The sequence below is a fragment of the Littorina saxatilis genome, linkage group LG7 (assembly GCF_037325665.1).
Source record: "Littorina saxatilis isolate snail1 linkage group LG7, US_GU_Lsax_2.0, whole genome shotgun sequence".
NCBI classification, from domain to species: domain Eukaryota; kingdom Metazoa; phylum Mollusca; class Gastropoda; order Littorinimorpha; family Littorinidae; genus Littorina; species Littorina saxatilis.
Window position 1 is genome coordinate 31,615,733 of NC_090251.1, and position 13,953 is coordinate 31,629,685.

At 43.3% G+C, this 13,953-nt stretch overlaps 1 protein-coding gene and 1 long non-coding RNA gene across 2 annotated transcripts in view; one reads left to right on the forward strand and one right to left on the reverse strand.

The window, feature by feature from the left end:
* Window positions 1–13,953, forward strand: part of LOC138971193 (uncharacterized) — a 666,631-nt gene that overhangs the window by 187,138 nt on the left and 465,540 nt on the right. The gene's annotated exons all lie outside the window — the stretch shown is intronic.
* LOC138971978 (cholecystokinin receptor type A-like) lies at window positions 4,922–8,748 on the reverse strand. Its single transcript, XM_070344822.1, has 2 exons — window positions 8,186–8,748; window positions 4,922–5,864 (listed from the first exon to the last, which is right to left on the reverse strand). The coding sequence occupies exons 1-2, from the start codon at window positions 8,746–8,748 to the stop codon at window positions 4,922–4,924; spliced, it is 1,506 nt and encodes a 501-aa protein (XP_070200923.1).

Below are 13,953 nucleotides of genomic sequence, written 5' to 3' on the forward strand. Positions count from 1 at the left end.
GACACACACACACACACACACGCTGACACACACACACACACACAAACATACACACACACACACACACACACACACACACACACACACATACACACACACACTATCAGAAATTAAATAAAGAAAGTCTTCTTACTTTATTCTGCGCTTTGCTCTGTGTATGTAAAGTCACAAACATATTTCACATGTCTGACAACGAAATACAAATGAAGTACTGCAAGCCTGTATGTAAACACATGAAAATAAGACGACGGCTCCTGGTCCGAATACAGAACTCGTAGGGACTCCAAATAATAATAATAAACATTGTTATAACAATAATAAGCACACACACACACACACACACACACACACACACACACATTTACACACACACACACACACACACACACACACACACACACGCGCGCGCGCGCGCGCGCTCGCGCGTCAGTTTATAAGAACATAAATTTCACAGTGCAGTGCATGCACACACACACCCGTACCGGCACACTGACGCACGCCCGCATTCATGCACGCACTCACACACACACTCACATACACACACCGGCACACACACACACACACACACACACATACATGCACACACGCGCGCGCGCACACACATAGACACACAGAGACACAGACACGCACGCACGCACATACATACACACAAACACACACCAATGTATTACACATTGAACTGTAATAATACAGTATAAAACAAAGAAACAACAAAAACAATGCAAACAAACATGTATACAAACACAAAAAATAGCAAAAGAACAACGAAACCAACTAACACGATGAAATATTAAAAAAAAAAGTCAACCAAATAGCCAAATCGCATTAACAAAAAAACAAAAAAATCATAATGAAAGGCTTATTATAAAAATATGAAACTACACCGTACACGCATTACAGATCTCGCAAGTACAGTCTTACTCAATTCCCGACTTATGCTTTGGCAGCTTTAAAGCAAAACGAAGTACAAATTAAGCCTATTAAAGGGGATAGTGACTTCTATAGGTTTTGGCGGATTGAAGGCTCCCTGTACAGGCAAATTTCAAGGTTTTTTCATGACTGCATGCTTGCTTTACCATAAAAAGCTCTTTCGTTTGATACCACACCCAACATAATTTGAGGTAAAGGCCGGCCCGGTCACACAGCCCAAAAGTCGCGTAAACGCATGAATCACGCATAACATTTGGTTGTGCGTGCGTGTCGGTCGAGAATTTGACCATTTTCGCTGATTTACGCGATGAAAATCACCGATGAATTGCGCAAGAACTACGGAAAGATCACGCAAAAATCACTAACAAACCACGCACTACAGCGCATAGGCACGCAAAGGTCCACGGAAAACGACGTATAATCTGCGCACTATCACTAATGAACTGCGTATGAATCGCGCATGATTCGCGCATGAACTGCGCAAGGAAAAATGTTCAGTGATTTTCAGTGATACGTAGGTGTTACAAGCGCGAAACATGCGTCATATGTCTGCTAATCGTCAGTGGAAAGTCGTCGATGAACGCGATAGCGGCAACATTTTCGCGAACGATCACTGATATTCCACGCATATTTCGCGCATTGTTTGCGTAAGAACTACGCAAACTACGCAGAAATTACGCAAAACAGCGCAATACTGCGTAAACTCTTAAGCGAAGCCGAGTTTTGAGCTGCTCAAAACCTGGAATCGCGTAAAGCGCCGATCCGGCGAACATCGGCGGACAACTAGCCTACGGAGGTTCCACGTCAGACAAACTGATGAAATGCGCAAATCGCGCATGTATCGCGTAAGGATCGAATTGTGTGCGTGATTCATGCGTTTACGCGACCTTTGGGCTGTGTGACCGGGCCTTAATGCGATCAAGCTCATAAGCTAACTAAAAAGCCTGATATTAATTTGGCGAAGTTAACCCCTTGAACTCTACTTCACAAAGCTCGCTGCACGAAGCTTTGGCACTGAATTTTCAGTAAAATGATTTTGCGAAGTCTTCGCAAAATCAACTCCGGGTCCAACCTTAAGAGTACATCAATTAAGATTCCTATTTAAGTAAGCATTTAAGAAACGACAGTGAATCAGGTTCCGCTTGCATTTTTCTATTCTATCTGGTGTGCTTTTTTAAATTTCTTTTTTCATGTACCCCGTTTTGTGGTTTTTGGAATAATCTTCTTGCGTCTTGCGTGGGTATGTGCATTTCATGTCCCGGTGTTTTCCTGATGGGCAGATGTTTTATCATGTCGGTCCTAAGTGTACAGAGTCTGACGTCAAAGCGATGTTGCGACCACGCGGTAAAGTCATCGCTGGCAGCTACACCAGAGGTATAGATTTTTACACTGATCTCGCACGATAGTCATTGTGACCTTCAGGGGAACGACTAGCACTGCTCACATTTCACCGATTTGTTGTTGTTGATTAGATTAGTTGGGAAGAAAAAAATACAAACCCTAGGCCCAATTTGCTGTCAAGTTTAAGGTCAAAGAAGCCTTGTCATAATGAAAAAGATTTGTACCGATTCCACCAGCGGGAGACAGGCAATTGGGAAAAAAACCACCCCTACACAGAACAGAATCTGTTGTTGTTTTTGCAAATAATTATATGCAGACTAGCTGAACATAAAGACGAAATTGTTTCTCAAGGTGACACTGAAAGCTGCGATCATATTAGATTTGTAAAAAAAAAAAAAAAAAAAAAAAACCACCCACGCGTAGGCAGTTTAGATAGATGAACGAGCGATCCTATAAGCAAACTGAACCCAACATATGGTTGCTGCAGCGATTTTCACAGATTCTCGGTCAAATATATGCCGTCCAAAACGATCTACCAAAACAGTGCATGCCTAGCAATTCACAGGAAGGATAGAGCATCGTGAATTTCTGGAGTAACGGTCCAAAATGCAGTGTTCCCCTTTTAAACACACTTTCTGTAGCCAGCGTGTAATTCTGCTAGCAAAAAGTAACACACATGGTAAACACAATAGTGTGTGCTACTTTTGCTACTTTTGCAAAGAAAACTATGTCATACTGTGAACGCTGCTAACAGAAAGTGTGTTACAAAAAAAGAACACCTCAATTTTGAACCTTAAAGAATGTACGAGCACCGTACTACCTAGTTGATGAGATTGATGAAAAACATGAATGCCTTCCAGAGCTTTATAAAACGAAAGTGTTTTTCCCCTTAGGAATCGAATAGACAAATGATATGACAGGTGATAATGTACCCATAAATATGTAAACTAAGTCAGTTTGGTTATGTCATATCCCCCTTCAACAGAAAGTAAGAAAATAGTTCTCCCACATAACCCACTGAATTGGCCGAAATGTGCACCACACATCTTACAACCCTTTGGTCGTGAAATCTTTTACTTTCACAGTAAAGCCTGTCCTTAACTGGGCGAAGTCGCCTACACAAAGTCTACTTCGCGAAGCTTGCTGCACGAAGCTTTAGCATTGAGTTTTCAGTAAAAAAACAAAAAAAAACTTCGCGAAGTCGACTTCGGGCTCAATGAAGGGCCGCCTTAAAGGGCACCAATAAATGCCTTCATCAAGTACACTTGGAAAAAAGTCTTTCGGATTTAATTGATTTGAACTTCATCCCAGTTGGTGAAAGATTGAGTACACGTACAATTCATCCAACCTCATCAAGCATATTGATTTTTTGAACGGGTTCAATAGCATGACTCCACTATCAGTATCACTCCTACATTCAAACAGATAGAAGATTCCGTGGGGGTAAAATTCCAGTGTGTCAGCGAAAGTGCTAATGCTAGGTTTACATTATGTTCCCGGCGGCTACGGCAGTCCAGTTTGCCCGAAACGTAGTGCGCCGTGGGATTTGGGCCAATTTTACTCTGTATTCAAGTTTTGTAACCTGTCACGATGAATCGCACCAAACGCTATTTACAGTTTTCTGGTGCGCTAATTGTGGGATCCCCCCCCCTCCTCCCCCTTAATAGAAGCGAACTGGTTATAACGTTTTAGTGATCCGGTGCCAACGTTTCATCACAAATGAAGTTGTGAACATGGACACCCGATACACTCTTTTAAGCACTGCAGGCTTCAATGGACATGATCATCAAAACAGTGTTCCCGACATGGCTCCACGCCACATTGGTTTCGACGAACAAAGTCGGGATACTGCCGATAAAACAGCACGAACACACAAAGAAACAAAAAAGGTAACAAAAAACAACAACAACAAAAACAAACAACAACACCTCACAAAAACATTCACCATCTGGCGCCAAAGTTCAATCATGATTGGACTTTAAGTTCTTAAATATGTAAACACAGATAAATAGTTTCAATAATCTCGGGCTCCAATGTGGTCAAATTGGTAACACACACACACACACACACACACACACACACACACACACACACACACACACACACACACACACACACACACACACACACACACACACACACACACACACACACACACACAAAGTCATTTCATTAAAAAAAAAACTGTTTCGATCCGGCGCCAAAGTACTAGTCTATCAGGTTTGAACTCAATGAAGGACTGAAAATATACCAACACGAATACATTTCTTAAATCACTGTAGTCATCAATGTTTACAGTGAAAACAACGCCTTCACGTCAGCACTTGTGTACCCCCCTCCCCCCTTCCCCAAAGTCCTGTGATGATGGGAGTATTGGCAGTGAGAGAGTGTAATCATCAATGTATGCAGTGAAAACAAGGCCTTCACATTATCACTTGCACCAAAGTGTACCCCCAAAACAAATAAATCAACCCCACAAAAAAACAATCCAAAAAAAGAAGACAAACATCAACAGTTAGTTGCTATACGATACAGTGATGACGGGAGTGTTTGCAAAACAAGGCCGTCACATCAGCACCTGCACCCCTGCCACCCCCCCCCCCCCAAAAAAAAAAAAAAAAAAAGTAAGAAATAAAAATAAAAATTAAAGTCAACATTTAGTTGCAGTACTGTGATGATGGGAGTGTCTGCTGCAGGGGCTGCACCGAGGCATGAAGCCGGTGAGCAGCTTGAGGAAGGACCGCCTGAAGTGGGGGTTGGCGATACCGTACACCAGCGGGTTGGACGCGTTGCCCAGGAAAAAGAGGTAGCGGAGGAAGAGGCGGTGCGTGTGGTTGAACACGTCCACCCAGAAGGGCAGCCAGGTGAGGAGGAACACCACGCTGCACAGGAACAGCATGCGGGCGGTCCGCCTGTGCATCACTGTCCGGCTGCCGTGGGTCACTCGGCGTATCGTCGTGGTCATCACGGTGGGTGAAGAAGGGTTCGACCCCTCCTCGTTCTTGGCCCACGACTGCAAGTCGGCGGAGGAGGCTGCCAGGCGGCTCACCTGCTCGTCCGACGAACACTCCGACGCTTCGTTGCCGAGGTACAGCATCAGTTCGTCACTAGGCTGAGGCTCCTTCTTCTGTCCCTCCCCTTTCCCTACTTCTCCCCCTCCTCCTCCTCCGACCCCTTCCTTCCCCACCACAGTACTGCCAGGAACCGACAGCTCTATCGTTGTCTTCTTCTCCTTCAGCGTGACCGACGAAGGCTCCAGGTCGATCTTGAAGGACTGCAGTAAGGACCTTCTCTTGGCCCGCTTCCACAGCGCTGAGTAGACGATGGCGTAGAAGACGACGATGGCGATGAAGGTGAGGAAGAAGAGGATCATGAGAGCGGCCTGGTAGGCGCGGGACAGGTCGGGGCCCAGCAAGGACGTGGTGAAGTGGCAGAAGTAGAAGTCGTCGTCGAAGTTGTGGTGGAAGGCGCAGTTGACGTCCTTGACCTCCTCCTTGGTGACGGCGGCGAAGATGCCCATGGACGGGATGGCCACCAACACGGACACCCCGAACACCACGAAGATGCCCTGGTTCAGGTGGTACACTGTCAGTCTGAGGACACAACCACAACAGCTCATGAGAATCATCATCGTTATGGTCGTCGTCGTCGTCATCTTCATCATTGTTGTGATCGTTAACATTATCGTCATTATCGTCATCAATCATCATCAATCGTCATCGTCATCGTCATCATCATCATCATCATCATCATCATCATCATCATCATCATCATCATCATCATCATCAACTCCGTTATCGACAGACCCCCCTCGACACTACTTTTTTCCTGGTAAAAACTCTGGGTTGAAATAGACTTCATTCGTTTCAAAATCAATAGGGTGAAAAAAATAAACGGGAAAGTTTAATCTGTAATTCAATGCAAACGTTATGTTTTTCATGTTTTCTGTTGATTGACTTTTGAAGTTAACGTTCCGTAACTTAACCTTTTTTTCTATCTAAGAGTGCACATCATATCCCTCCTTTTCTTTATCCCAAGAAAGAAGCAAGAGGAGAAGGAGGAGGAACAACAGCAGCAACAGAAACAAGTCGCGTAAGGCGAAATTACTACATTTAGTCAAGCTGTGGAGCTCACAGAATGAAACTGAACGCACTGCATTTTTTTCACAATGACCGTAGTCCGCCGCTTGTGCATAACGGAGTGAAACTGACGAGCCTGTTCAGCGCGGTAGTGGTTTTGCTGTGCTGTATAGCACGCTTTTCTGTACCTCTCTTCGTTTTAACTTTCTGAGCGTGTTTTAATCCAAACATATCATATCTATATGTTTTTGGAATCAGGAACCGACAAGGAATAAGATGAAATTGCTTTTAAATCGATTTCGGAAATTCAATTTTGATCATAATTTTTATATTTTTAATTTTCAGAGCTTGTTTTTAATCCAAATATAACATATTTATATGTTTTTGGAATCAGGAAATGATGTAGATTAAGATGAACGTAAATCTGGATCGTTTTATATAAAAAAATTATTACAATTTTCAGATTTTTAATGACCAAAGTCATTAATTAATTTTTAAGCCACCAAGCTGAAATGTAATACCGAAGTCCGGCCTTCGTCGAAGATTGCTTTACAAAAATTTCAATCAATTTGATTGAAAAATGAGGGTGTGACAGTGCCGCCTCAACTTTTACAAAAAGCCGGATATGACGTCATCAAAAGTATTTATCGAAAAAAAGAAAAAAACGTCCGGGGATATCATTCCCAGGAACTCTCATGTAAAATTTCATAAAGATCGGTCCAGTAGTTTGGTCTGAATCGCTCTACACACACACACACATACACACACACAAACACACACACACACACACACGCACACACATACACCACGACCCTCGTCTCGATTCCCCCTCTATGTTAAAACATTTAGTCAAAACTTGACTAAATGTAAAAAGAAGACAAACAGAAAGAAAAACAAGTCGCGTAAGGCGAAATTACTACATTTATTCAAGCTGTCGAATTCACAGAATAAAACTGAACGCACTGTATTTCTTCACCAAGACCGCATACTCGTAGTTTCGTCAGTCCACCGCTCGTGGCAAAGGCAGTGAAATCGACAAGCCAGAATAGTGCGGTAATGGTCGCGCTGAGCGGGATAGCACGTTTTTCTGTACCTCTCTTCGTTTTAACTTTCTAAGCGTGTTTTTAATCCAAACATATCATATCTATATGTTTTTGGAATCAGGAACCGACAAGGAATAAGATGAAATTGTGTTTAAGTCGATTCCGGACATTTTATTTTAATCATAATTTTAATTTTTTTAATTTTCAGAGCTTGTTTTTAATCTGTATACAAGATATTTATATGTTTTTGGAATCAGAAAATGATGAAAAATAAGATGAACGTAAATTTGGATCGTTTTGTAAAAAAAATATTTTAATTACAATTTTCAGATTTTTAATGACCAAAGTCATTAATTAATGTTTAAGCCACCAAGCTTATGCAATACCAAAGTCCGGCCTTCGTCGAAGATTGCTTGGCCAAAATGTCAATCAATTTGATTGAAAAATGAGGGTGTGACAGTGCTGCTTCAACTTTTACAAAAAGTCGGATATGACGTCATCAAATACATTTATCGAAAAAATGAAAAAATAGTCTGGGGATATCATTCCCAGGAACTCTCATGTCAAATTTCATAAAGATCGGTCCAGTAGTTTGGTCTGAATCGCTCTACACACACACACGCACAGACACACACACACACACATACACCACGACCCTCGTCTCGATTCCCCCTCTATGTTAAAACATTTAGTCAAAACTTGACTAAATGTAAAAAGAAATGAATCCCTCTTACAGAAACAAAGAAACGAACCACTCCAACAAAAACAAAGAAATGAATCACTTCACCCTACCTGTGTCCTATCAAACACACGGCCACGTATCGCTCCACAGCGATGGCCACCAGGGTCAGGTTGGACGCGATGATGGACACGTGTCGGACGAACTCAAACATCCGACAGACGATGTCGGACGTGACGAGGTGCAGCTCCATGATGATGGAGTAGGGCATGATGATGGCACACACCACCAGGTCAATGACGGCCAGGGTCTTGATGAACGTGTTGGCCGTCCGACGCTCATTCTTGGCGGAGTACACGATCAGCACAGGGACGTTGCCCAGAGTTCCCAGCAGCGAGCAGAAACTCACCATCACGGCGAAGGCGATGAATTGCATGTCGAGGTTGGGGGAGAGAGCCAAGTGTTGCTGATGCTGTTGTTGCTGGAGGTCGCTGTCTGTGTGTGCTCCCTGCGAGGACGAGTTGTTGATGACGGTGTGGGAGAGGTGGTGGAGAGCGTTGGGGAAGGTCCTCACCGCTGTGGCTGCCGTCGTGTTGAGGAGAGAGCTGTTGAGGGGCCCGTAGAGATGGTCGGGCTGAAAGTGGGCCAGATAGCTTGGGTGAAGTGTGGTAGCCATGGCTGATCAGGCTTCAAACTCATCCACGATTCTCTAATGAACAAGGACGAGATGCTCGAATTAGCTTGAAGAAGTTGCTCGAATGCGCTAGAACGAGAGGCTCGAATGCGCTTAGAACGAGATGCTCAATTGCCCAAGAACAAGATGCTCGAATGCGCTAGAACAAGATGCGTGAATGCGCTTAGAACGAGATGCTCAACTGCCTAAGAACAAGATGCTCGAATGCGCTAGAACAAGAGGCTTGAATGCTCTAGAACAAGATGCTCCAATGCACTAGAACGAAATGCTCCAATGCGCTAGAGCAAGATAATCTAATGAGCTAGAACAAAATGTTCCCATGAGCTTAGAACACCATGTCCGAAAGAGCTAGAACAAGTTCCTCGAAAAAGCTGCAAGAAAGCGCGAAAAACCCGCACAGTGTCTTTTTTCACAAAAGAAACACGACCAACTGACACTCACACCACCCTAGTGCTATTCTTTGTTCAACTTCAGAGCAACGAAAACTGGTTTCTTTCTCTTCCTTGTACTGCTGAATGTTCTTACCCTTCCTTCTCGAATACTTAAAGAACAACACTTTGCTGTTCCCAGTTCACAGTTTTTCGCTTGTTTGTTTGTCACAATCTCTAGACTCAGAACAATCTGGCTGTCCAAATTCGCAACAATGTATTTTTCAGTTTAGAAAAAAATCCTTGAGGGTCTCTGTTTGTCACACGTGTTTAGCACACATACTTTTTTCTATTGAGATTTTATAAACATTCAGTATATAGTTACATGTCTGTTATGTTTACGAGAGAGTTTCCCTCCACACGATTGATCAAGCGCACACAATTGTTATCAGCAAAGCTGCGGCATTGTGTATCCATTTTTAATGAACGACAGCCGCACAAGAACAAAACACATCATGGCAGAAAGGTTACAGCAATTCGCAAATAACAATTTCCGATTCAAAGACGTGCATTTGTTCGCTGACATTTTAACGCGCACGAACGAGCAATTACTTTTTATTGCGACGTTTTATTTTGAGCACTTGTTTCCCCATCAATACAATCGATTATCTGGCACTAATTAGGTTAAGTGCGTTCTTTGGACAGTTACAACACTTGCTTCATTTCCATTCAACGATCGAAGTTTCGAACACAAGGATACCAATGCGATCTTCGTCAGACCTTGGGGTTCACCAAACAATTTTGTCCAAGCGATCTATATCCCTGTGCTTGCTTGTGTTGATCGCACAAAAAGACAGCTCCCAGAAATTATTCACACGGGTTAACAAAAAATAAAAATACAAAACCAAAGCAAGTTTCTCCCAGGAAGCATCCCATTGATTAGAACAAATCTCGACGCGCGGTAGAGATAAGGCCCCTTGGCATGTCCCCACAATCTTCCGCCACGAGAAATTGTCGTCTGCGTTTGCAATGATTCCCAAGCACGTGATTCGCGGATCACTGTTCCTAGAGCCAGGCGACGCAAAAATGCAAGAGGGGGAAAGAGTTGCACGAAGAAAAACAAAAATGTCACATCAGAGGTGCAAATCTCTGCAAGTGAGCGACTGAATCCGACGGTTGTAAGAATCAAGTCAAACCCCACAGATAAACTTTCCTTTTAGTCAGGTATCACAATAATTCAAGGGGAGAATGGTTTAATGACGAAATGCAGGTGACAAGATCACAACAAACTTTCCTTTTAGTCAGGTATCACAATAATTCAAGGGTAGAATAGTTTAATGACGAAATGCAGGTGACAAGATCACAGCAAACTTTCCTTTTAGTCAGGTATCACAATAATTCAAGGGTAGAATAGTTTGATGACGAAATGCAGGTGACAAGATCACAACGAACTTTCCTTTTAGTCAGGTATCACAATAATCCAAGGGTAGAATAGTTGCGTGACAAAATGCAGGTGACAATATCACGATCGTAGCAGTTGCTGATCTCTACAAGTGTATGAAGTGTGTCACTGAAGCCGACTCCAGCTGTCAAGTGTTGTCCATTTCAGAATCTGTGTTTTTCAGTCGCTGCGGTCAACTGTCAGGCCGGCTTAGCCGCTGGTCAGACGTCACTGGCGCTTATAAATATTCATGAGGAGGGCGTTTCCTGGAATGCTGAAACTGTCGTCCGTTCACCGCCACCGGGCTCGTCCCTGAAATCATTGATTTTGTTCGATTTTAAAGGCAGGATCTGTTGAAAATCAAGAATGTAGAGAGTTACATTTGAATTTTTAGAGGACACACACGCTCACGTTCACGCCCAATAATGATAATACGAGAATTTATAACGCGCACATATCTCACCACAAGGCGACTCAAGGCGCACTCATACACATTCTTTCGCATTAACAACTCATGCACACTCATATAATAATAACAAGAAATTCCTCCGAGGTAGGAAAAACACCCCCGTTGGTCAAAGGGAAATAACCATTCTCACTGCCACCAACTGAGAAGGTGATTTCCCTTTGACCATTGATATGTCCCTCTATAAGTCCTTGTAGAATCTTAATCCACCAATAACTCCCTAACCGTGTGTTTGACTGGTCCCAATTTTTGTAAGGACCGTCTCAGGAATGTATAGAACCTGTTCACCAAGTTTGGTGACGATCGGTCCGTTCATTCTTGAGATCTATATGCGAACACAAACACACAAACACACAAACAAACAAACAAACAAACACATCGACCGAATCCTATACACACCCCTATACCGGGGGTGTAATAATAATAACACGAATATTTGTAACGCGCACATGTCTCACCAACAGGCGACCTAAGGCGCACACACACTCATTCACACACACGGAGACTTAAAGTCATTAACACACACACACCATCAACCATTAAATATGTACAGTTATTCAGGGTGGGATGGGGGTGGGCAGTGTAGAATGCATGGATTATTTGGAAAAAAAGGAATGTCTTGAGTGCAGATTTTAATGATTCGAGGGACTGTTGTTGACGGAGGGGGAGAGGTAGTGTGTTCCATTGTCATTAAAGTATCATCATTTTAATTAAAAATGGCGGTTAATAGTACGTTTTGCACGTACAAATTCACTCGTGCTTTTCACATGAGTGAACGGGGGAGTTTCAGCCCATGAACGAAGAAAAAGAAGAAGAAGAAGAAGAAGACGAAGAAGAAAAAGAAGAAGATATCGCGTGACGTGACTTGAACATTCTTCTCGTACATTTGTTTCGTGTACGCTTAAAGGCAAGCAAAGTAAGACAGGACAACAAGTATGACAATGTGCAATTACTCTACTTCCAGAACAATCAATGAACCCATTTCAACCATCGGGATAGTGGTGCTTATCACAGCACGAAACTCTTGAACTAATCGGCCTCGAAGCGCTTGTGATAGGGAACATGAATAGGTTAACTATGCTTTATGACTATAGTGGTTTCTTTGTCTTCTTTGCGAATTGTTTGTGTGGAACAGCAACCATAAATATATTTGTCTAGCAAATCGAAGTACGCTACTTGGAGAATTGTTTAATATTCTCTGAGTCACAGAATGATGCGAATTTGCGAGTGAGTAACAGGCGTGCTTTGATAGCCAGACCGACAGAGGGGTAGGCAGACTTGAACACAGAGACAGACACACAGGCACTCAGCGAGAGACAGAGAGAGAGAGAGAGAGAGAGAGAGAGAGAGAGAGAGAGAGAGAGAGAGAGAGAGAGAGAGTTTGATTGTGAGAGACGGCAGAAAGAGCAAGGATCGATGGCCGAAAATAGCAGAAAGAGTTGGGAACCGGAATTCAAATGCTGTTATCTGTATTCAAGTCCGGAAGGACCTTGGTCGTGGCATTTCTGATTCTCGTGCAATTATATTCACAAGGGAACTTCTTGCTCGGTAGCGCACATTACCAGAAAAGGCAATTTCGTAGTCAACTTATTCTCGCTAATTAACCGTCCACCACGTCGGAAATCTTTCACAACGTAACACGATACGACACGACACGACACGACACTCACACAGGCACGCACGCACGCACGCCCGTACGCACACACACACACACACAAACAAACATGAACACACACACACTCACTCACACGCACGCACGCTCACACGCACGCACACACACACACACACATACACACACACACACACACATACACACTCACACACACACACACTCACACTCACACGTACCCCCCACCCTCCACACACACACACACACACGCAAAGAGAAGGTCGCATCATAAGAACAGATCCGAAGAACACCTGGAATGTGACAAATAAATTCACGGTCAACCTACGCGCATTAACGTGTTTGCGTACGTGTTTTTTGGGTGTTTTGAGGAGGGGGGGGGGGGGGGATAAACGTCACTGGTTCTTATTCCAGTTTAAGAAGCCGCTTGTCAATGCGTGGGATCACATCGTCTATGCAAGTTTTGTGGTAGAATGAAAAAAAAATTGTGCTACAGTTACCTGACTTCATATTTTTATTTGTTACATGTAATAGATTTCCATTCTTTTGGAGAAAGCTGTTCGTTTATTGTTTGGGGAAGAAGCCCTATTTACATGCAGTCATGGTGCTTCCCTGTATAAAATTAAAACGTGAGCCGAATATAAGGGCTTTCTAATATTCTAAAATGTAAAAACAAAAAAAACAAAAGACTTCACAGCCTTTCTTGTCCCCACAACTATTGTGGTACGTGTTTTCTAGGTAACGGCAAAGTGATCTGATTGCGAATGACAGGAAATCAGCATAGCTTTGTAAGAATGTCAACGCCCGCAGACACAAATGCACGTACACACATATACGCCGCCAAACTGGCAGACATACAGACAGACAGACAGACAGACTTACTGAGACAAAAATGGAACCACACAATAAGAGAGAGAGAGAGAGAGAGAGAGAGAGAGAGAGAGAGAGAGAGAGAGAGAGAGAGAGAGAGTGAGAGAGAGAGAGTCTGTCTGTCTGTGTCTCTCTGTCTCTGTCTGTCTGTCTGTCTGTCTGTCTATCTGTCTCTGTCTCTGTCTCTGTCTCTCTCTCTCTCTCTCTCTGTCTCAATCCCAAGCTTTCGTCAGGACTGGTAATCTCGAAATAGCTGAACACCACTCTCACCTCATCTCATTGTTTCCTCCGCATGCTTGTCTAGCAGGTACGAGCTGCTTTTAGCTCTTTGTCTCAGAACAAGATGAAAATACACTCACTCTATATACTAAGCACGAACATGAAGATTGGTGTTCGTGTTTGTATCTGGTGAGTG